This window comes from Mizuhopecten yessoensis, unplaced genomic scaffold (genome assembly GCF_002113885.1).
Source record: "Mizuhopecten yessoensis strain PY_sf001 unplaced genomic scaffold, ASM211388v2 scaffold7635, whole genome shotgun sequence".
Classification (NCBI taxonomy): domain Eukaryota; kingdom Metazoa; phylum Mollusca; class Bivalvia; order Pectinida; family Pectinidae; genus Mizuhopecten; species Mizuhopecten yessoensis.
In genome coordinates, this window is record NW_018407146.1 from 413,537 (window position 1) to 439,936 (window position 26,400).

Here is a 26,400-nt window from a genome sequence, read left to right on the forward strand (position 1 = left end):
TGCTTAATTTGATAAACCCAATTAATTTTACAATTAGGTTTTCTGATATTCAATTCGACTAATGCGTCGTTACATGATTTTAAAACACAGTTACTAGTATTTAAAAGTTTTAACCAATATCTCATTATGGCCATTTTACGTTGCACATATAATGAATATCTCCCAGTTTCAAAGTAAACCATAAAAGTATTGACATTTTCTTAACATTTAATAGGTCTTTGAGAAAAAGGAGATGGATTTTTTCAATTTGTGGCGATACATTATGCCCCTAAACTTCACACCCATAATTCAATATACATGCAACATATGTATCGAATAAAGACATTATAGTTTCCGTATTAAGGGCAAAATCTTTCATTTTTCTTTTTAAGTGGTAATATGCTTTCCGTCCTAGACAAGCTAATGTATCTTGCGTTACAGTTAATCTTCCATTATAGTTAAAAACTAATCCAAGATAAAAAAAAAACTTATCAACAATTTCGATAGATTTACCATTGAAAGCCCAAATTTCTTAAGGTAACATTCTTTTTCTTTTTCTAAAAACAATAATTTTAGTTTTTTCTATATTAACATTTAAACTCCATTTTTCAGTGGTTGTCTGTAAACGATCTAGCATATGCTGAAGATCGGTAGCATCTTCCGAGAATAAAACTGTANATGCGTCGTTACATGATTTTAAAACACAGTTACTAGTATTTAAAAGTTTTAACCAATATCTCATTATGGCCATTTTACGTTGCACATATAATGAATATCTCCCAGTTTCAAAGTAAACCATAAAAGTATTGACATTTTCTTAACATTTAATAGGTCTTTGAGAAAAAGGAGATGGATTTTTTCAATTTGTGGCGATACATTATGCCCCTAAACTTCACACCCATAATTCAATATACATGCAACATATGTATCGAATAAAGACATTATAGTTTCCGTATTAAGGGCAAAATCTTTCATTTTTCTTTTTAAGTGGTAATATGCTTTCCGTCCTAGACAAGCTAATGTATCTTGCGTTACAGTTAATCTTCCATTATAGTTAAAAACTAATCCAAGATAAAAAAAAAACTTATCAACAATTTCGATAGATTTACCATTGAAAGCCCAAATTTCTTAAGGTAACATTCTTTTTCTTTTTCTAAAAACAATAATTTTAGTTTTTTCTATATTAACATTTAAACTCCATTTTTCAGTGGTTGTCTGTAAACGATCTAGCATATGCTGAAGATCGGTAGCATCTTCCGAGAATAAAACTGTATCATCCGCATACATTAGCATAAACAGGTTTAATAACTGTAATTCATAACTTTGACAATTAGAATTTATAAATTCATTTTCCATATCATTTACAAATAATGAAAAAAGCATGGGAGATAACGATTCCCCTTGTAATAATCCGACATGTAGATCAAACATGGCGGATAATTTACCATGTAATTTCACACATGAACGTACATTATAATAAATTGATTTAATTACCTTAAGTAGTCTACCCCTAATACCACTTCTCTAAAGTGTATACCACAAATTCTGGTGTGTCAAACTATCAAATGCCTTACTATAATCAAAGCCTCTTGTTCCGTTCTATCGAATTGATAATTAAACTATGTAATCCAAAAATTGCGTCTCTTGTACCAAACCCAGGCTTAAAACCAAACTGAGCATCGGAAACAATATTTTCTCGTTTACTCCATTTTAACAGACGTTTATTTAACAACGACGTAAACAGTTTAGCTAAATGGCTAATTAATGTAATTCCCCTATAATTATTGACATTGTTTCTATCGCCCTTTTTATGTAAAGGAATAATGACGCCTGGAGCCCATGACTCTGGAAAATATCCCATTTGTAACATAGTGTTAAATAACCTTAATAAAACCGGTGAAAAAATATCTTTATATTCAATAAAATATTCATTAAGTATCATATCAATACCATCAGATTTACCCCTAGATAGACCCTCAATTACTTCTAATCATTCGTCTATATTAAAATCTATATCAAGTTCAGGATACAGGCACTCAGTGATGTCGTCTCCACAAATTCCGGATTGTGTTTCGATGGACATGAAAATGTGTAGAGACAACGGCTTGGCCCATACCAGCTTGAAGCATACCAATAATCCGGATGCGGTCATTTTTATTGAGCCTCGGCATAGCATTAATCACGAATTAAAACGTTATAATGCTGTTTTTACTGTTCACTGGTCTCAACAGAGTGACCCAACATTTGAAAAATAAGCTTTCATTGTCGAATTGGATGAATGGACGAGAAAAACGTGCAAACTGGTCAACGCCTATAGAGAGCAAACTGCACGGGAAAAATTGTCAATGACACACGGATAGTGTGTATGTGTCATACTCAGTCATGTGTGTGAATTTTCGTGTATATACAGTTGTTAATACATGTTCTATAACAAATCTCCACATGTACAGTTTCTTTTTTCCGCTAGTATATGTAACAACCTTAATGATAACAATAATGGAGATATCAGGTACACATTTGAAAATTGAGACATTTCTTCCGCTTCCTACATTTTGAGTTTGCATGTTCACAGCCTTGTTTTTTGAAACAAAATAATACATAGAAACAGAGTGAAAAATACAAAGAAGCTCTATAAAAAATATTGAAAACAAATTCCATATCCAGATAGACAAGTAAAACGTACAATACCAACGCTTTCATATACCATTGACAAAGGAAGATATAATCATATAGTTACAAAAATGTTTTTGTGATTTGTTACAAGTTCTGTGATTGGTTACTAGACGCACATGTGACCCCAAAAACATCTGTTAGTATTAGTATGAACATCTGTTTTTTCATGAGAATATTTTTAAGATTTTCTAATTCCACAGCAGTTGTTGTTCGAGTTGTCTCCCATTAAACGAAACAACTTTGTTTTTGTAGACTACACCATTTTCACAAAAGTGACCTGTTCTGTCGTCTGTAGTAATGATGTCAATCCGACGAAACTCAAACTAACAAGGTATTTCGTTGACGATCATGGGTCTGTGCACAGCGATAAAACAATTGACGATTAAGGGAATTTATCGGGATGTTTCAAACATTAAAACGTATGAACAGAGGTTAATTTACTCACACACATATTCCTACATTTCCACGAACATGGCTAACGCCGATCGCGTTATTCTGAACAGTAGGCCTACACCGCTCAAAGCCCGAGGCCGAGACTACCAACAACCAAAACGCCGAGGGATGTGGGATCGGAATTACGTCGCATAACGTTCCTCCCACTACCCACTAATTGAAACAAAAAACGTGACAAGTCTAGATAACGCACCGCTTTATTAAACGGGATGTCATCACTTGCCGATATATCTCCGAGCTCCCGAATCACTACCCCTCAAGTTTGCATTCACACCAGACTAAACTGTTGAACACTTTTTCTTGGCGGAGACGCCTAGGTTATAGTTTATTATTTGCTTCCTCAAACATTTTCTCAACACGATCGCTCAAGTCGAATGAGGCGATCACGGCCCGAAATGACGTTGCGATGGTTATTTACAAAATTTAAGAATGAAAGAAACACTTCATAATTAAAATGATGTTTTATGTTTCCCTACCCATTAATAGTGATTTGGAATTTGTCCAATGTCAATGTAGGTATGAACGGGGGACAATTTAATTACTCACTTCGTTTGAACCCCTTCGCTTCGCTAAGGTCGCTCACGTTTTGTGTAAGTAAATACTTCATTCAGGAATGAACGATAGAAAAGTCCAGATTCAATCCATATACTCATGATAACATTACGATAAGGAGATCATCGCTTTTGTTAATCCGTAGAGAGATGTTACCGAAAAAAAAGTGTCAACAGGCTTCATGCGTTGGAAAAAAGAATTCCCCAGCATAAAATTATTATGAATAATATTAATATTAATAATTCGAGGTTCTTATATACCGCTTTATCACAACGAAGTTATTATGTCGTCTCAAAGCGGTTCACAAATTAGTATCCGTGGTTTTAGGGCCTTTGCAAACCGCCAATATCTTTCTCAACTCCCCGGAGAGCATACATCCGGTGCTGCCATTTCTTCTAGCACTGCCCAACCACGTACTCACTTACAGCTAAGTATACTGAAACAAGCGGAGTAAACTATCTTGCTCAAAGATACAACACAGCGCCGTGCCGCGACTCGAACCCGCCACCCTTAGGTCACTAGCCCGGCGTCCTACCACTAGACTACAGTGCCACTCCTTGTTATGAAAAGGAAGAACAAATTATCGTCTAAATAGTAATGTGTCTGCCCATTCGCTGAACAATTTTCAAAAACGGCCTAGATGAGGACACCTGTTGTTTGCACTCCTTGCTTGACAAAGGAAACAGGCGTTTTCGAAAGCTCGTAAAACTTCCTGTTTGTGTTCAAAATACACTTACATAATGTAGTCTTCATTTTTCATACCAAAGTGATGAATCTTATTCCGAAGGTCTAAATACCAGGAAGTGATGATTAGTTATTACAAAAAGAGGACATGTGAGAAGTCCAGCACGTGGGTTATCACTGGGTAATCCGGTTTCCTCAAACTTTAACATCTTCTGCGCGTTTCAATCTAGGCCAACAAGAGTAATTGAGATCAGATGGAAAAACTTATTTCATAATTGTTTTAACACTTATAATTTAGTTATTTTATGCTAAAATGTTACGAGACTGCGTGGTGTATAGGACTTGCTTCAAGTACATTGTACCAGGAATACGACTTTAACTATCGTTAGATAACAATGGATTTGACTAACACCAGCGGCTTATCGGCCACAATATCAACACCACGCCTTCAACAATAAAATAACTTCCGGGTAATTGAAAGTCACGTTCATTAGAACCATGGTGACTATTTATAATCCTATTTTGATCCCTTACCAAACTTCACTTCCCTGCAAACAGAATAACGTGATATCCTTTTAACGCATTCACGCACAAATGTTTCCACAGACCGGAAACTACACAAAAGAGGTCAATTGGCACATCCTATTAGCAGATCATACATTTACAGTAAGTGTAGCCAGCAAAACTGATTTATACGTGTATTTATTTACAGTCACAGCAAAAAGTATTCCACGACCCAATTTCTTCTCTAGTTACAAAATCATACTTGTATTTCTAGAATTTAACTGAACTTTCCTATATTTTATTTGTGGTGCCTTTGGAACATCATTCTCACTTCACAAATAAGAATTTTCATCTCGCACTGATATCTTTAATTACATTATTTGAGAATAAGAAAGACATCTTTTATTTCTGATCTCATTTATATAATTTATCATACAATATAGCATGCAGTGCGTATTTAGCTCGAATATGCCATTCTAGGACGCTCTATGTAGCTAACGGTCCTATGAAACCTGCCGAATATCTCCACATTTTTCTTGCAAATGTGGTCGAGACGATGTGTGGTTGTCTTCCCTCAAAGCCTTATCACGTGTCATCCCGTAAATCTCGACCCTCTCCACATGCCCCCTTTAGACCTCGCTCTCACTAAATCCTATCCTGAAAACCCTGACCCTCTTCACATTCCCTTTCTTATATTCCGACCTTCCCAGCATCCTTACCATCATCCCTAGGTCACGGACCTCTAAAAACCTGTGTTTTTTCATTACACCGACATCTCATAGTTAAGCTACTAATTAGTTTCCGGAATGTCATTTTGACCGGAAGTAGAATACTTAGAGAGTAAGTTTCCGGTTCGTCCTAATGCTTATTAGATGCACATTGTGTGATTAATACGTGCGAATGTTGTGGCATTGGAAAGGGCGTATTTGTTTTGTGGTAACATCCACTCGTGGACTTACATACACAAGAGCAACTTAACACAAATGTTTACGGAACAGTCATTGCTAATAGGATTTCCTGATAGAGAGGTTAGAGGTCAGGGTCCCCATACCACAGCCAAAACCTGTTACTACGCATTATAAACTGTTTTTCCTGTATGACGACAGCTTTGATACATTATTTCTGAAAAGAAAACTATACCATGCACGAAAGTTAAATGCTGATTGCAAAGGCCCTATAACCACGGATAATAATTTGTGAACGGCTTTGAGACGACCTACGAACTTGGTTGTAATAGAACCGCAAATTATAGCCCGGCTGTAATGAACAAAAAACCTGGGCCCGTATTCATGAAGCTGTTCTCATGCTCAAGCATAGATTCTGTGTTCAAGTCAGCTTAATTGTAATTCGCTTAAATCATGTCAAACGATCAAAAATTCTATTGTAAACAAGGTATACAGTATTTATCTTTAAGTCTCTTCAATTGTTTCCCAAATTATTGACAACACAAGATTTTGTAAATACTTTATAATCGGAACAAAAAATTAGATTTGAGCACAAAATCCATGCTTGGGCATGTGAACGGTTTCATGAATACGGGCCCTGGTCTTATATTATATTGTATAAAGCGCCCAGGGCAGAGGGCTGAAGTAAAAGCAATGCAAGCACACGCATGTATGCCTATCGGAAATCGGTATACGCAAAGCATTATTGTAAATAAACAAATCTATCATGAATACGTTATGAAATTCCAATAATGGTATATGGTATGAAAACATTAAATGGTGCAATCATTAAAATATTAAAAATAATTCCTAAAGCCGACAGCAATGTTACAATTGTGTAATAGAGGCAGACTTGAGATGGACTATGGAAAAGGCTGTCTATCAGCCTGGCTTGTGGTCAGATTCTGATGTCTGGAACTGTTTACTTCAATCAAATAGTTCACTTACAGCCTCCGATGCTTCGTCACGAGAAAAGGGTGTAGTGGAAATGTATCAACAGATTTTTATCATTGGATTTCGAATAGGGTGTTTCTGCTGTGTAAAGGTTCGTCGCGCAGTCTTCTGGGTCGTATCAGATAGCATAAACAGGCGAATTATAGCTACTTACATAGATTTGTTGCAAAGACAAAGTCAACGAAAAAAATGGTCGAAGTTTCAATCATTTTGTAAACATTTACGATAAAAGTCAAAATAATGAGAGGTGGGGTTGATGGTGGCGGAAGCGCCTGTAGTAGAGCAGTACAGTGATGTAGTACGTACAGTAGTGTTGTACAGTGGAAACAGCAGCAGTAGTGGTAATTAGGAGTATTACACATAGTATTAATATTGACGGGGATTATTACAAACAACCTGTCTTATATATGTGGGTAGGGTTCACCAAATTAGATTCCTTCTGGTTTTGATTTTCCACAGGTTTCCACCACAGAGATAAGTAAACCTTACATATATTTTAAACATGGAAACCATCTGGTCGTAAGGACCCAACACGTGTAGTCTCCAGTAACCATATTATCGCCCCGTCTGTTCCAGGGCTAACGTCCTAGTTTGTTTAGACCATACTCTCATATTTACACATTACACACACATGCGGTTACGATATGATAAGATATAGTTTTTTTCTTGATTAAGTTGGCTAAGTCGTATTTCTCAAGTACGGTTAAGCACACCATACTAGCATAGCGGTGATAAGGACGTGATCAGTATTAAGGTTACAGTGCGCGCATTCTCCAGCTTCCCCTCTCACATCCGCTAGGTTACAATTGAAGCCTGTATGTCAGTTGTGTGAAGTTAATATCACGGATACAAAATTTACAAATAGTTTGTCAGTTAAGGAGTGTTCTCAAGTATGGATATATCTGAACGTTAAAAAGAAATACCGAGTACGTTGCCTGTTTCTGCGGCGGATTGCGTGTTACAAAGAAAGTTGGGGTTCGTCATGGCGACCCCGCCTTGTGTGTTTCTACTACTGACTGTATTTGTAAGAGGAGTGTTGGGATTCAACTTAGACACGGAAAACTTTGTGATTGTTAACGGACCTCAAAAGGGAATACAATTTGGATTTTCCTCTGGGATGTTTCACGTAGAAAACAAGCCGTGGTAAGGTCTACAACCAGCTATTCCAACCAGGATATAGATGGTCTCTCTTATATCTATATATTTGATAATGGTTTGGAGAACTTATAATGTTATTTTTATGCAGCAATCATTAGGAAAATTGAAACTGAATATCTTAACGTCAACATTCCAAGCCACGTAAAATATTTATGTAACCAAAACGTAAACAATCTTCAGTGTTAATAAACATTCTACTTTTGCTTAGTTTCGTCCTCATTCTAGATCTCCCTCGGTTAAATCTGCCCTTATCACTCCCCATCCTTTCCCTCCTCCTACTGCACCAATTCTCCTCCGATAAAATGGCTCCCTTCCTTATCTCCTTCACACTCTCAACCTCCTCGACGTCCCATTTCCTCTCCATTCCTAGTCCGACAAACAACTCAACAATTATTTTCCTAATCAACCCGTCTCTACTAGTGTAAACCAAACCACTGATATCTCCTAGTCCCATCAAACGATTGATCTCTCCTAGTTCCACCAATCACTGATCTCTCCTAGTCACATCAATCACTGATCTCTCCTAGTCCCACCAACCACTTATATATCCTAGTCCCACCAACCACTGATCTCTTCTAGTCCCACCAACCACTGATCTCTCCTAGTCCCACCAACCACTGATCTCTCCTAGTCCCACCAACCACTGATCTCTCCTAGTCCCACCAACCACTGATTTCTCCTAGTCCCACCAACCACTGATTTCTCCTAGTCCCACCAACCACTGATTTCTCCTAGTCCCACCAACCACTGATTTCTCCTAGTCCCACCAACCACTGATTTCTCCTAGTCCCACCAACCACTGATTTCTCCTAGTCCCACCAACCACTGATTTCTCCTAGTCCCACCAACCACTGATTTCTCCTAGTCCCACCAACCACTGATTTCTCCTAGTCCCACCAACCACTGATCTCTCCTAGTCCCACCAACCACTGATCTCTCCTAGTCCCACCAACCACTGATTTCTCCTAGTCCCACCAACCACTGATTTCTCCTAGTCCCACCAACCACTGATTTCTCCTAGTCCCACCAACCACTGATTTCTCCTAGTCCCACCAACCACTGATTTCTCCTAGTCCCACCAACCACTGATTTCTCCTAGTCCCACCAACCACTGATTTCTCCTAGTCCCACCAACCACTGATTTCTCCTAGTCCCACCAACCACTGATTTCTCCTAGTCCCACCAACCACTGATTTCTCCTAGTCCCACCAACCACTGATTTCTCCTAGTCCCACCAACCACTGATTTCTCCTAGTCCCACCAACCACTGATTTCTCCTAGTCCCACCAACCACTGATTTCTCCTAGTCCCACCAACCACTGATTTCTCCTAGTCCCACCAACCACTGATTTCTCCTAGTCCCACCAACCACTGATCTCTCCTAGTCCCACAAACCACTGATCTCTAGTCACATCAACCACTGATTTCTCCTAGTCCCACCAACCACTGATATCTCCTAGTCCCACCATCCACTGATCTCTCCTAGTCCCACAAACCACTGATCTCTAGTTACATCAATCACTGATCTCTCCTAGTCCCACCAACCACTTATATATCCTAGTCCCACCAACCACTGATCTCTCCTAGTCCGCCCAACCACTGATATCTCCTAGTCCCACCAACCACAGATCTCTCCTAGTCCCACCAACCACTGATCTCCCCTAGTCCCACCAACCACTGTTTTCTCATAGTCCCACCAACCACGGATCTCTCCTAGTCCCACCAACCACTGATCTCTCCTAGTCCCACCAACCACTGATCTCTCCTACTCCCACCAACTACTGATCTCTCCTACTCCCACCAACCACTGATCTCTCCTACTCCCACCAACCACTGATCTCTCCTAGTCCAACCAACCACTGATTTCTCCTAGTCCCACCGACCACTGATCTCTCCTAGTCCCACCAACCACTGATCTCTTATAGTCCCACCAACCACTGATCTCTCCTAGTCCCACCAACCACTGATCTATCCTAGTCACATCAACACCTGATATCTCCTAGTCCCACCATTCACTGATCTCTCCTAGTCCCAACCAACCATTGATCTATCTTAGTCCCACCAACCATTGATCTATCTTAGTCCCATCATCCACTGATCTATCCTAAGCCCACCAACCACTGATCTTGTCAATACCCACAAGCAACCACCACTCTCTCCTAGTCCAAAATCAACCTATAGTTCCTAGTCCAACCAACCTCCAGGCCCTCCTAGTCCGAACCTCCCAACTCTCCAAGACCCACGAGTTACTAATCCTTGTCAGTGACACCAACTGCAGTGCTATACACACACTACTAACGTGACCCTACAATACATCCTTTGATGACGAGTTAGACTGTTCATCACTATAGTTTATTGTACATGTACACGAGGATTGTGTCAGCATCAAACAGTCACTGCCTCTTAGATGTAGCGAGGACGTCGCCTACTCTGATGTAGGACGTTAACAGTGATGTGTGTATATGTGTTACACGGATGTCACATTTCCCCTGTAATATTTATAAATATGGTTAAAATTAATGGGCGTGGTAGGACTCTCTCAACTCATGTCTGCGTCATCCTCGATCTCCAGGGGTTACGCTCCCTTTCGCTCTCTACAACCCTGGAATATGTCATAGCAAACTAGAAGGCACGGAGAAATCTGTTTGATTGGTCTCAGGTAAAACAAACTGACCAATAGCTAGGCTGATACCTGTCCTTTGAAGATGACAAAGGAGAGAAGCCCGACTTCAAAGCATGTCAAGTTTTACCGTTACGTGACCGCGATATTCTTTTGATGTATATCAAAGGATCGATTTAGCTCCTTGTTTCAACTAGGTGGCGCACAACGAGCCTTCAATTTTGCTATGACATATTCCAGGGGTGTAGAGAGCGAAAGTGAGTGTAACCCCTGGATATCGAGGATGTGTCTGCGTATGATCCATTTTACAGCGTTCCGAAGTTAATAACACTTGTTCTATTTTGTACATACAGCCTAGTCCTACATATTGGTGTTGTCTGGCTGACTGTTATCAACATAAGAAAACAATTTAAGTAATATTGAGATATTCGATTTGCTTGGTTTTATTTTTATCAATTAACAAATCATAACCGGGTGCTGTACAGTGGCTTGGTTTGTCACTCACTCCCGAGTTATTACTACCTAAATTCCCAAGCAGCTACAACCATCTATGTTCATATTCTGATCGAGAGTTGGGTTGTACAAATTCTACATCATATACAAAATACAACGAATATGCATTTAGTTTTACTGATGTTACGTGAGACGGTCGCGATGCCAAGTCAATTGGTGGGAAAGGATTGTTGAGGCATGAGAAGTGTTATCCGAGACGGTCATTTAAAACCATTTTTGTATGTACCCAGTGGGATTAAACGAAGTACATTACACACAATATGTGCCATGCAGTACTCGTTTTGTTTTAGCCAGACAGAATTCAGCTTTATCATTTCCCACCAATTCATCTCGCACTATGACAGTCTAACGTGACGTCAGAATAACTATATGTATACTAATAGTGCTGTCCATGATAAAAGTTTATTTTTAGTTTTCCCTTCTCACCTTTTGTTCAGTGGGTAAGTAGGTAGATCTTTACAAACATATCAGACTTCTTCATGAAAATCGGTTAATTTTCAGCGTTTTTTCATCAAAAATAAACTATAGATTTCTAGATTCCATTTTAAGTGGGTCAGTCGGGTAACAGCAAACAAACAATTACTTCATTCCAATTGGAAGCAAAAACCGAACAGGGCATCTTAAACGTTCTGTAAATTTGTCATAGTATTATAAGTATTTAGTTTATAATTAAATACATTTATGATATTACCCTAATGACATGAGTGCTACGCCAATAATTGGAGTCGGAACTCTTCTGCTCCAAACGGTGTCGGAAAATTCCACGTTTACATATAGTAGTGCACTTTGGCCCTCACAGACATCTATCTGTCAAAATGTCTAGCTAAGGAAACTTTGTCTAACTGCTAATATATACTAGTTTTTAAGCTGAAGTAATGAACATACACGGTACGATTGGGTGGCCTTGTCTACAGCCTCTTTCGACAAGACCATGTTTGTATTAATAATTGACAATTGTTTTACGATTAATTTTACCCGATCTTTTCCTTCCTTCACAAATGAAAAAAAAAAAGTCAAAATTCGAGGAAATAGAGTAAAGTGCTTTTCAGAAAGTGTTTCTACAACATTTCAAATACATATTCACATGTGTAAATTACCTCGATAATAGGTTTGCCGTTCCGCGAATTGCAAAGTAGTTCCAGACTTTTCTTTCAAATAATGTAAAGTTTTAAATGCAATGAAAATAATTATGATAAAATAAACACTTCAATTTCATTTAATAGCAAAAATACTTTAAAATGTATTAAAAAATAGAACAAGTAATGGCGTGGGAATGTGTTTCCAAGGTTTTGACCAATCGCAGCACCTTTGAGTTTTATTACACGTTTTTATTACAATATTTATGAGATTGGTCAGTTATGTGATAATGATTGCAAAAACAATCATTGTGGGACTTTTAAGAAAAGTGATAAAGATGAGATAATAAACAAAATATAATAAACAACAGTGTTCTAACTGGAACAAAGTAGCGGTGCTACACCAGGATTCGAACCCTGTATTTTCATACCATCGCTCAAACCAACTGACCTGCCTGATCATCGGAGTTGTCCTGGCTCAGCTTTGCTACAGCTATATCCAAAGCAAAGTTAATGGCAGGCGACTGTAATTACCCTCCCCGTGTAGTTATCTCCCCATCTTACAAACACTCGTCGACTCCTCCTGTATCTATTACAACTTGTTCCCTACACTTACTACATACCTACTGATACTGATTCTGGATCCTGTTTATACTCAGTGTTACTGAGAATATGGGTGCAATCTCGTGTAAGCGATCCTGTATACCAGAGATTGACATTCCTCCATTCCACCAACCTCGATATCCAGGGGTTACGCTCACTTTCGCTCTCTACACCCCTGGAATATATAATAGTGAAATTGAAGGCACGTGACTAAAAAAACTGACCAATCACTAGTCTGCTACTTGTCCTTTGAAAATTACAGAGGAGCGACACCCGACTTCAAAGCCAGTCAATTTTACCGTTACGCAACCGCGAGCTTCTTTTGATGTACAACAAAGGATCAAACTAGTCTTCTCGTCTGATCCACAGTATGGCGCACACTGAGACTTCGATTTTGTCATAACATAATTCCATTGGTGCAGAGAGTATAAGTGGGCGTAACCCCCGGGTATCGAGGATGGCGTAACCCCCGGGGTATCGAGGATGGCGTAACCCCCGGGGTATCGAGGATGGCGTAACCCCCGGGGTATCGAGGATGCCCTTCCACATTTTAAACGAACATAGTGCTTCCCCGTCCACCCACACACTATACGAATTCTAGACCAATCTGTTACCACTCTCCGTTACACATTGTTATGATTCTAACCAGTTTGTCCACAAACACCCAACATGCCACACCATTCGGCCACTCGTTCCTCTTACTCTTCATCAACCATTCACTTACATCAAACTGTCAATACCACGCGGCCACATCCTCGATACTCCATCGGTTACGCTTACTTATCTGTCTGCCCCTCCCCCTCCCCACCTGGAATATGTCAAAGTAAAATCGAAGGCTATGTACACCATCTTGTGGATGAGACTAAAAAACTAGATTGCATAAACAAATTAGTCGGGTGTTGTTCCCCTATAATCTTCAAAGGACGGGTATCAGGCCAACGATTGATCAGGATTCTATTTTACCTGAAGCTAATCAAAAAGCTGGCCCCGTGCCTTCAATTTTGCTTTGACATATTCCAAGGGTGCAGAGAACGTAATTCAGCGTCATCCGTGGAGTATTGAGGATGACTCGGCCACTATTGTTCTGAATGCAAAGACACCTAGCACGTCAGCCCACCTGGCCATACCTTGTGCCGATTGTGGACCAAACAGTACACATTAAAATATCATTACCTCTTTATTGCCACATCTTATAAACTGCTTTTTGAAGAATTGTGCCACATACAGCTATAAGTTAATGACAACAACAGGCGACATACGTACTAGACCTAGACCTGTTACGATTCATATTTGAATTTATACAATGGGTTTCAAAACTGAATCTTTCATGACATATAGGGTGATATATGTTATTACGGTTATATATTATAGGATACTTGTTGGTGCCCCGAAATCTAACAGTTCTCTCTACCCGGATATTCCGACAACCGGTGGACTCTTTAGATGTCAGCTGGATTTCCAAGGTGGTCGCCAAGCTGCATGTACATCGGAGGTTCCAGCTGTCGGTTAGTATGTTGTGCAGACGTCATGTACATCGGGGATTCCAGCTGTCAGTAAGTATGTTGTGCAGACGTCATGTACATCGGAGATTCCAGCTGTCGGTATGGACGCCATGTGTACAGGTAAAATGTCTATCTGTAAAAAAAACATTCCTTTTTTTGGTACGACAGTGTACTTAAGATATGTATTTAAGTCATGTGTAACGTTCCGTTTGGTATGTGTGTGCACGTCGTGTATATATGAGTTCTAAATGTATACAGATATGTGTATAAGTCATGTATACAGGGGGGTGTTCGAGACGCCTGTCCAGAACCTGTCCTGACTGTTCTTTGGTACAGGACGTTTCGAATGCGCCGTAACAGGAAGTACTTAATCCAATATGGCGTCGGCATACTCTCGACTGTTTGTAATACCCTTAGCATGGTGGCAGGTGGTTTTTGATGATTAAAAAATAAATGTCCAATCGATTTTACCAACTTACACCTTATTTTATTCAGCTCATTTAACCGTGAAGGGATCAAGAAAACACATTTTTGAAAAAAGTAAAAAAATCACTAAAGCTAAAAATTCACATAATAATTATATATGTTACGTTGTTCAAACTAGTCTCAATGTATAGGGAAAATCAATTTCAATTACTTTTGGGCGAAATTTCCTCTTGATCTTTGAGCACTTGTAAAATTACCGAGTCCTGTTCGATAGTCGCCATGTTTGTGACGTCACTGTGCCGCGCCACACCTCCTCCTCGGCGGGAACAGATTGGACAGTCCGGAACAGCTGTGCCATCGCAGTCGAGAGCTGTTCCGTCTGTCCCGGCAGTCCAGGACAGCGTCTCGAACGAACCCCTAGAAGACACCCTCTCTGATTATAAACACGTGTACACATCTTGTATAAAGAATATCCCTTCTTTGTTATATATATGTGTAAATGGCATGTATAAAGGATATTCCTTCTTTATATAACTATGTTTTACGTCATGTATATACGATATCCATTCTTTCTATACATATATGTACACGTCAGAGATGCTGGTGTTCTCCTTTAATATGTAAGTATGTGTACACGTCATATATGCAGTAGACCCCTGTCTATATATGTGTGTACACGTCACCTGAATACCTGAGATTATGTGTTGTTTCCTGAACCTTACATGAAGATTTTATGGTAATTTGTTACAGCTGTTCTGCTCAATTGTTATTTATTACATCGATATTTTTATCATAGCATTTCACTAGGAAAGTTTTGTTTATTAAATCAAAAGCAAGGTGTCATGGTTTATTTGACGAAGTCTACTATTGTATTTGAAACACAACATCTATATTCTGGTTTCTTTGTATTGAATTCCAGCCATCTACACCATCACCATGTCCTCGAAATTCGAGGCATTACGCTATCTTACGATCTCTGCCCAGTAAGAGAATAAACCCATAGAATTTCAAGAATGCCAACACACATGTTGAGTTCTTTTCCCTGTACCTGTTCATTTATTAAAACTGTTCTCTCAAAATCGATGAAATTATAACAAGATTGTTTCTCTATTTCAGAACCCGAAAATTTGAATCCTGGGATAGTCACATATGAGCAACAAACCCAACTTCTCGGTTCTAACATCCTGATCAACGACAATAACGTCATGGTGAGCACGGCTTTCTGTCCTTAACCTTTACTGGTAAACATACTGTGCGATATATGAGGTATGTACCTGGGTAGTCTGTCACATCCTTTTCTTTCAATCCATCAGTTTATGAAAACGTAAGATTCCGGATGAAGATGACGGGGAAAAACATCGTGTATCCCCCTTATAAGCTTGAGATTCCTCGGTCATAATTTCCTTACTCGGAATCTCTCTAGAAGTATTAGTAAGAGTCATTGAAACAGACGACAACGATGGCGCGGAAGTGTCAACATCTTCACTATTGTTTTATTTACCTATTTCGGTGTAAATGAATGTGTATTGCCCTTGCGGTAAGGAAACACGTGTTTCCCCTAGAAATGTGTTTCACGAGGACGATTTTAGGTTTAGCTCTGGTGAAATAGGATTAATCCCGGGAAAAACAAAGAATCTTTCTTCCCTATGCCACTAGCACAATAAGCGGATACTATCTGTCCATCTCCACCTAGGATCTTGAAACGCTAAAGGATGTTCTCTTTGGGAAAGGAGTATCTCTGAGTCAGGATGAATGCATTGTTAGTGTATAATCCATGTTCATTATTTACATTTGTCACTTGGAATGCTGGAGTTTGATTTGGTTTGGTTTGGTTTAGTATACAGTTGAAGTATGGGGTTGAGGTATAAAGCAAGTTTATGGTATCCCGAGACCAGGTCTATTTCCCGAGGCGAGGCCGGGGGAAATAGGCATGGTCAAGGGACACCAGAAACTTCTATACTTTAACAACCTCATCCCCATACTTTAACCGTTTTATTATACCAATACACACTGGAGAGATAATTTTAACTAGAACATATTTGTAAAATATTTGTAAACCATAAGCTGTATAGCTTCACGTCCCAACTACCCTTTTGATGGCAATGGCGCTAAATGCTTCCGAGTTCGGTAGCAGGCATTATCAAGGGAGACAGTATGAAGAAGAAAGTTGCTAAGAAAGAAGAAAAAAGATAAGATCCCAAATTTATTCGCCTCGTACGATCATGCAATGGGGGCAGCAGGTACAGTTCTTACGCCCTACCTGTAGGGACTGGAATGCTGGAGTATAAGATAACCTCCTCGGCAATAGTCCTCCACCATGTGGACAAGTGTACACCGCTTGGTGATTTTAGGGTTATCATGGGAGGGGAAGAAACATTTGTTTCTAGTATGTTTATTGTTTACTCCAGGATTTCTAGGCATGACACTCCGTAACCGGAATTTATTTTAAACGAGGCCCCACGCGGGGTGAACGTACGCATATGAAAACAACTCTCCTGCCGATTATCACCGGCAAAATCATATTCATTTAATCTCCTTCACGTGCACATTGGTTCTATGCTCTTTGGAATCTGTATTTACTTTTCATGCGATAAGAAAATAATTCCATACACAACCGAACTAAACACGAACAGAAATAGAATTAAATATGTATTTAAACATGTCGCATTGATATATTTATAGTTAAAAATCCTGGGATTTTAAGTTACGGTATCCATCGAAAAGATAAAATGAATAGCAGTAAATTCAATCCAAACAATTACAATAAAACGGCAGTAGAAGAAAAGATTTGAGAAAAACAAAACTGATTGACATTCAACAAGGAAAAAAAAAGGAATATATATTTAACTTAGGAATAAAATACCCTAACTACAGGAATTATTTATGGAGGCACGGTAGGTTGTAGGACCCCGGGCTCGTGACCGAAGGGTTGCGTGTTCGAGTCACGGCACGGCTCTGTGTTGTATCTTTGAGCAAGATACTTTACTCCGCTTGTACCAGTCTACTCAGCTGTAAATGTGTACGTGGTTGGGCAGTGCTAGAATTGTTGAATGCTAGCTGTTAGCGCCAAAATGGCAGCTCCGGCTGTATTCTCCCTAGGGAGTTGAGAAAGGTATTGGCTGGTTGCAAAGGCCCTATAACAACGGAAAATAATTTGTGAACCGCTTTGAGACGAACTTGGTTGTGATAAAGCGGTATATGAGAACCTCGAAGTATTATTATTATATTTTAGAAATGGATATCTTGTGTCATCCTCGATACTCCAGAGGTTACGCTCACTTTCGGTCTTTGCACCCATGGAATATGTCATGACAAAATCAAAGGCTCAGTGCGCGCCACTTTGTGAAGAATTGTTTGATCGTTTGATGTACATCAAAACAAATCTGGAGAATTGGGAAAATTGAAAAGCTTTGAAGTCGGATGTTGCTCCTCTGTAATCTCCATAGGACAGGTATAAGCCTAGCGATTTGACAGGTCTTTCTTTTACCGGAGACAAATCGAATAGCTAGCCGCTTGCCTTCAATTTTGCTACGACATATTTAAGGGGTGCATTGAGCGTCAGTGGGCGTAACCTCTTTACTGTTACAGGAAAAGTAGTTCCCGTGAAAAATAGCATTAATTGTCATAAAACTTTTATATAGGACCAATTACGCAAAGGTTTGTGAAAAAACTTTACCTTCCGATATTTTTTATAAAGAAACATACATTAGTTGTTACGCAGCCGTCAATAAGGAAGTAAAATATATGTTGCAGATTTGTGCGTCCAAACACAAGATGACTTCTAGCGAGGCAACAAAAAGAATTCTGTACGGGTTGGGACGCTGTAATGTTGGTGATTTAGACAATCTTGACGGACCGATGAGCCGTTCAATGTACAGGAAGCGACCTCTGGTGGACAGTACGTCGACATATGTATATGGCATGGGGTTGCTTGGATTCTCCACCGCAAGTTTGAAGGTAAAGCTATACCACTCTTTAATTTTAGGGGAGATAATTCACATTACCAAAATGTAATACTTAGTAGTTTTTATTGGGTAAAAGGATACTTTCTGATTTAATCACACGGAAGGACAAAATCATCAGCTGCAGAGATCTTTGCTCTGTTGAGGTAGCTAAGTCCTTAATCCCATATCCCAGTACATATCCACAGTTGGTATGATACAAAACCTGGCTTCTATGGACAGGGGGACAGAAACTCACGAGGAGTGTAATCTTTTCAAAGACAAAGCATGTACAGTAACATAAGAGGCGTTTCAGCAAATGACCACATACACTTTATACATATTCGACATATCTACAATGATAAAATCAGTAAATCTTTTGGTGAAGCCAGAGCACAGAAGAGTGGTTAGATTAAAAAGAAGGCCGAATGCCGAATCCCGCCTCATTTAGATTCTTACAATCTGCACGTGACACGAGTTAAATACCAAGTTAACATTTAACTAAACCATGACAAGCCAAACGTAACCCGTGATCCACGGCAGATGTGTAACACCTGTCATCGTATGATCCTTACTGTTTCGGGGACGATAAACCCGAAATAAACAAAATTAGTAACAAGACATTTCATACAATGATTGTTTTATCTAATCTATAATGGTTAAAGATGAACCTTTTTTCAAATCAATAAGGGTGTCTTTATGATCTTTTCCTTTGCAGTCAACTGGCGGTTATACAATTATCAAGTTATTATGCTAATAAATTAAATTCCTGAACCTCAAAACATATATTTAGACCAAAATATCATATTGAACGGACATCTAGAAGGAAAGATATGTATTTATATAAATACCGGACGCCGGGTGGCGTCTGTTTTGAATTTCGCGTCTGATCGAGTAATTACACATTTTTACGAGGTTCACACCTGATCATTTAAATCAGCACCCTCAAATTGAATCAACTTCAAAACTTTGGCCCGGAATAAACGGTCACGAGATTAAAATATGGAAACACTACTAACGATTAAAGTCAGACATAAAGAGAGAGAAAATACGCTCAAAGATGCGATTGGTGTTATAACTGCCCGCGGCTTTTACTTATAATATTATTGTATTTTATGTTATTTCAATTTTATTCTTATATAATGTTGTTCTTTCGTATTTTCCTTTTCCCTCGTAAATTTGTTTTGATACATGAGGGTCTCGATCCGAAAGTTTGACAACCTTATATTTATTGCACTTATTTCATTGTCGAGAATATATCTATTTATGCAAAACCTTTTATCAAAACACAAATATGAAAGTTATATCATGCTAAATATAAAACAGCAAATTTATTTCCCCATGTCCTCTACCTTTATTTCTAATTTACTCATTTACTTACTAACTCTCGCCTTGGGTCTAACTCACTAAATGACTTTTGCTTTCTTACTCAATAACGTGTCGCTTATTCACTCATTCAGTCTTTCTCTCCTCTTTTTCCCCATTTTCTACTTACTCTCCATTACGTACTTTACATACCTTACTGTAAGTCTGTGTACCTAATTGAAAAATGTTGCTTGTTTTCGGCTTCCCTAACATTTTGTGTGTCTTCCTGCAAAGAAGCACTGTTAAAGTCAAGATTGCTCATCTACATAAACCTTATAAAACTTTTAAATACATTTTATTACCTACCTACCTTTTACAGATATGTAACAGAAAACAACATTTTTTCGTTTGACCTATCTAAAGTACTATTACTGTTAGTGTTTATCACATTTACTTACCGCCTATTATATATTTGGTAATTTATCAAAACAGATCTTTTCTTCTGTATGTTTTGTGATTAATCAAATATTCCGCCTCTACGGCCTCATTTTCAACCCTTGTATTTCTTTCAAGGCCACCTTCAGTACCGGGGGTGCTGACACCAAGGTTTGAATTAATTTGTAATAGTATATATATATGTTATTACATTTTAGAAATAGATGTAATACTACCTATACATCTCTCCCACCACTGCGCATGCGAGACACATGCATCCAATGCGTATCCCTCATATATGATACGTGTATCATTTAGGACTTCACTCAGTCATAACTAAGTTGGAAACATATTTTTTGATAAGATCCTGACTAGAAATTACTTAAAGCAAGACGTTTGATAAAAAAAAGTTCATTATGTAATGGGCTCATGTTTTGAAACATAATGTCATATCTATGCGAGACTTGATGGTGTTAAATCGTTATTTTTATCAACGGAAGTCTATCATCGAAGTAAAGTCAAAAGCTGTTATCACGAAAATAATCAATTATTCAAAATATTTGCAGCGTTCACTTCACAGATTGATTTAATTCTATTTGATTCTTTCAAAATTCCAAACCGTTATGTGTAATTTCTCAATATTGCAAAGAATGACTGTCATTTTAACTTACTGGTTTACTTTAACTGAGCTGCATAACTAACATGATAGGCAATACTATCCCCGCTTTCCATTCACAGATATAAAGGTTGTTACCTCTAAATGCTTAAATATCGACGACTATCACAGACGACCTAACTTTCATTGACCTTGTGGCATTCTCTTCAAAAGTAACAAAATGACTTCATGATGAAGTGTTAAATGTAGATTTTATTAGTTTTTACTTAATGCCATAATCTACTGTTCGAACCACAACACTGAGTATGAGCTTGGATTCAGTCATGATGAAGTCTATATTAGCAGACTATATTAGTCAATGTTCACTTAAAATAAGACATGTGTAACACCACATGGTGCATGGCATTATAGCATGGCAACGCCGACAGGGTTATAATGACCGTACCAGCATGGGCACATCATAAACACCCCACTACATCACATGTATCGTGGAATATATTTGACATCAGGTTAACACTTATTTTACACTTACAAATGTTTCTGCTAGATGAGATATAAACAATTCGTACACTATTCTTTAGTATTGAAGTTATAATAGGGTCGTTAACATATATTTTGCCCTGAAACCCTTATATCATCATAGGACTCTGAAATCACGTGCACGTTTTATTGGAATGAAGAAGGTATGCGAAAAAAATATATTTTAATGTACCGAAATATCTGCTGCTTCTTTACCATATTGGCTTCAAATCACGGAAATTAGATGTATTTAATATAGTGGTTGTAAAGAGCTCGTATAAAGCAACTGTGTCCTTGAGCACAATCCACGTTTACATAGTCGCCTGGTTTCCCAAAACAATATCCAAGTTCCAAAGTTAGTTGTGAGACTTTTCGAAAACTCGTGTAAACATCTATGCAACTACTACTATATCTATAGCATTGTTTATCAGTGCATAAATGTGGAAAAGTGAATATATGTGCTAAACAATAGTGTTGGGTCATATGCTGTCTATTACTAAAACACCGCAAAAGGTAAGATGTAGATGCAGTACATAAAGGTGTAATATGAGACGCAGTTCTCATAGGAAACCTTCAGTGTAGTCTTATAAGATGAATAATTTTGTGTTTTCTAAACTTTGCATCGTGCTTAGCTTAATTTGCTACACTGTATCTTATTTAAGAATGTTCTCTTCTGAAATTTAAATCACGACCAAATCTCGTTTTGATCTACTATTGCAGGTTTTTGTTCATAACAATTACGACATTTTGATCAATTTTAAATGAAAGCATGACTCTGAAAATTTCGTTATAAAACTAGATGCTGATTTTTTTTGGCATTAGATAAAAGTGTTATTGTTTTTAACTGTAACAAGTAGTTTTTTGCTTTGCAAGTTTTTAATGTTAACTATTATGAGAATAATATGCAACAAAATGGAAAATAACACAACATTTTTATTTCATTAGTTATTTAGTTTAAATAAAGCTCTTCATTTGTTTTGATGCCGATCTTGTCACAAACCTAAGAACAATGTCGCTGGCACAGTAAGGGTGTTCACCTTGTTTAACACTGCTTCCGACAAATTTACGTGTTCACACTTTCAAATCTGGTGCACGTGGTCTTCAGTTACTTTTAAGTACCAGAGTGAGTAGAAGTACGTCAGATATGTTGTGAAAGTAACTATTGCTATTTTACCGCTGATTTTTGGACTTTAACCATTCATTTTTTTTATTTGACGTCATTGAATGAAAACTCAAGAACTTTATGTAATGCAGTTTTTAGAACACCATCAGTTGAGAACGTCTACAACGGTAGCTACTATTAAGTTTCTATCCACGACGACACATGTCGAGTTACGCGAAGTAGAACTATGATGTGCTCCAGTTTTATTTCAAAAGGTTTGTGGTTGAGACCGTTACAGTTTTGTACTTTTACAGTGAAACGTATCAAATACATTTTATAATTTTAAATATTTGTGACCTTTTATATGTTTTGTTATATAAAACGTCGTTAAAGGGTATTTATTGTATCACTGAGGCTATTTTTATTTGATTTTGTTGATTGAAGTTTTAGAATCCACTTTTTGTCCACATTTTGTTTTTCACAATTTAATAACGGGAGATCAAAGCTCAAAGTTTATGCCACGGTGTAAGTTTCAATCTTAGTATACTGCTTTCATCCAAGTTAAACTTTATAAACATAAATACTGAATGTTAGGACTTGATAGGTCAAACCGGCCTATGTCGACAGGACTAAGAAAGTAGAACACATGATCGTATGCCTGTATTTGACTAATTGTTACTTAAATGTATTTGTATTTTAAAAGTCCTTCATTTGGCTGTGTTTATCTGATAGAGTTTTCAAACTAAATTATGTTACAGCATAACGAAAGCTACTATAAATGTTAAAGCGTCAATTTTGTAATGTTCACCATATTGTAACCACGCCAGATAAAATAAATTCATAGTCAAATCAGAATATAGATTATGTAGTGTGTAGTAAAACAGATATTGGAGTTGCATTGTATTATTGTTTATATATGCTATTTCCTTTGATATAATATGTATCTTGTCGAAAAGTATGATGTTAAGAAAATACTGATGTTGCTTCTGTAACAGGAGCGACATGGGTTCAGTGTTGTAAACGGACCACATCGAGAAGTCTACCCTTTCAGGCTAAATCTATAGAAAAACGCACACACATTCATGCTGCCAATCGTCTAGTGCCGTTGGCACTTTGCTTAATAATTTGCAAACATTTGTAGATTTCTGATAAGACTGTTGGAAGACATTGTATAAATTCATCCTGCAATACGATCCAAGTACTGTGTTCGTGGGTAATTTCCATCGTGGTTTGAGGATTTTAGATCGTTTCGTGGTACAAACTTTCGTGGATATCCTATATAAATAAACAGTAGACGTATATCATTCAAATTTGATGTACTTTTTCCGTGGTTTAATAGCAACCACGAAAACCATGAATGTTTATACACAACAAACATTTCATGTTAAACAGTTAAGCAAAAATCGCAAATAATCACAAATTATGATAAATTGGTTTATTTGACCGATTATTGCCTTAAACCGAACACAAAGACATATAAGTCACTCGTTTTTCCAAAATTTATATTAGAAAAAATTACCTTTCTATTTTCTCAACAGAATACATCCTTAGCAATTTTATTTATAGGTTTCCTAACATTTTATGAGATTTCTTGATAAATTGTACTCGGCTTAGCTTAAATTATATAAGCCAGCATTTATTTTCTTTATATGGTGGTTTAAAAAACCGAAACATAACCTACACGCAATACCAATGACCTTGTGTTTAATGTTACTGTACAGATAAGCGGATGACTTCAAGAATAATATTCCTGACTACATGTAACTTGCCACCGTACATAAACAGCGAAATTTTTGCTTTAGCACTGTTTACACTGATCGCTGTTTTTTTTTTTTTTTTTTTATGCATCGAGTCCTTCTGTTCACACTGTTATTCACAGCTAATATTACTTCATTTTCAATGTTCAACACTAAATATTTTTTTTGTTTCAACTTTTTCCCTGGTACAGTCAATATTAGATCAGTATTTGTTTTGCTATTGTGTCATGAAGTGCTCGGTCATTTATAAGTGAAATTCAAAGTGCTGCTTTGGTTTGTTTTACAGGAATTCGTACCTGTCTTCAACACTGTTATGGGGGCCCCAGGATTCTACGACGGCAAAGGTTTGCTATTTTATTAGATATATCATTTTCTCTTCGAATCACGAGTGATCTAACATTGCTTCTCTCTCGAAATCACGAGTGATCTAACATTACTTCTCTCTCATAATCAGGAGATGTCTAACATTGGTTTCCTCTCCTAGTCACGTGTGCTCTAACATTGCTTAACTCCTAATCACGAGTGATCTAACATTGCTTCTCTCTCCGAAACTGGAGGGGTCTAAATTGCTCTTCTTTCCAAAACTGGAATTGTCTAATCCAAGGAATGCTAAACCATTAAATTAATCCGAATCCGGAGATGTTTTAGCATTGCTTTCCTCTCCTGGTTTCTTTCTCTTCCTATCGGATGCGATCTTGCATCACTTCTTTCTCCTGAATCAGAGAAAGAGATCGAATCGAACAACTTATCAGAGAGATAGAAAACAAACTTGCTTCTAGTTAACTCTTGCGCTTTATTCATTAAGCGGTGAGAACTTGTTTTTAGTTTAAAGTATTATTTCATATGAAGAGAAATGATTAACAGGGAATGTTTGATAACCGAATGAATAGGGCATCTAATCAGTAAGGGTAACTCTTTTGTAGTCGGACAAGCACTGACCAACTGGGAGATTAGGGCTAGGCAAGTGGTATGCTAGCTAGGGTGATGTTGTGTAATTAGATGCAGGATTGTATTGGGCTGCTTTGGACAACACACATGTGTATAGATACATAATGTACACATGTAGCTAGGGCTCTTGTCAGTGTGTATAATTAGTTTAGAGTAGGAGTAGTCCGTGTTTAGTAGGGTCAGACTTAGATGAGTTAAGAGGGCAGCTCAAGAGATATATTTTGAGTAAAAGGATGCTATATTTAGGGGAGATTTTTGAAATGTCAGGGCTGTCATGTTGTGATGTATTTAGATGCAACCATGGTGATCCTTTGATTCTATAATAAGGACGGCTAGTTACTTATATTGGTCAAACGGACATCCAAGACTTATCTTTAGAAATAGGACGTCTTATGAAGATAGGTTAATAATTATGAATAACCATACCTGCACAAGCAGAACCCAAATCTATATATATGGACTGTTGCCACTATGCGACCTAAACTATCTCTTTTGAGGCCAAAATACAGCAAAAGAGACGTTCATACTACCACTAAGAAAGAAAATGTGTTGAAAAATATTATAAACTTCTAATTAATATGTGTAAAATATACCGATCAAGAATACCTAGCTTTTCAATGATTTGAATAACAATATAAATTGATTAGGAGCTGATTTTAGTCACACGTTCCAACGGTATTAATATAAGTTGGAGAAATTTCATAATTGTTGTAAAATAAGATAAATTTTGTTTTATTTACCATTGATGAATTTATTTTGTTGTACATAACTGGAGAAACGTCGGTTAGACAAAAAGGTATGTTCACATGTTAAAATGAATAGTGAATTGTGTCCATTAAAACGTGTCCTATTTGAACGTGTTTTAGGTGGATTTGTTCTCACAGACATCAACGGTCTAGACCAGTCGCTAGATTATTTGGTTTCAAAAGATAGAGATCTGCGTAACTCATTTCAAAAGTCATCATATCTAGGTAAGATTCATTATATACATTCCTCTATATATACATCGCTTAAAACACATTTGGCTTTATATTCGAATCCACGAAACGCTTGAAATGTATGCCAGGACATATCAAACGTGAAATTTATTTGTCTGTATTATCATACCATTGTCGACCCATCAGCATTTTAATTGA

The 26,400-nt window shown here is 37.6% G+C and overlaps 1 protein-coding gene across 2 annotated transcripts in view; it reads left to right on the top strand.

The window, feature by feature from the left end:
• Positions 1–7,488: 7,488 nt before the first annotated feature.
• Positions 7,489–26,400, top strand: part of LOC110454033 (integrin alpha-9-like) — a 44,585-nt gene continuing 25,673 nt past the window's right edge. Inside the window, exons 1-7 of one of the 2 annotated variants that reach the window (XM_021503353.1) lie at positions 7,489–7,886; positions 14,085–14,218; positions 15,758–15,849; positions 18,395–18,598; positions 20,461–20,493; positions 24,603–24,660; positions 26,131–26,235. In XM_021503353.1, coding sequence (XP_021359028.1) covers positions 7,726–7,886; positions 14,085–14,218; positions 15,758–15,849; positions 18,395–18,598; positions 20,461–20,493; positions 24,603–24,660; positions 26,131–26,235 — 787 coding nt within the window. In that variant the 5' untranslated portion in view covers positions 7,489–7,725. The remainder of the gene's footprint in view (positions 7,887–14,084; positions 14,219–15,757; positions 15,850–18,394; positions 18,599–20,460; positions 20,494–24,602; positions 24,661–26,130; positions 26,236–26,400) is intronic. The other variant, XM_021503354.1, reaches the window with a different exon arrangement.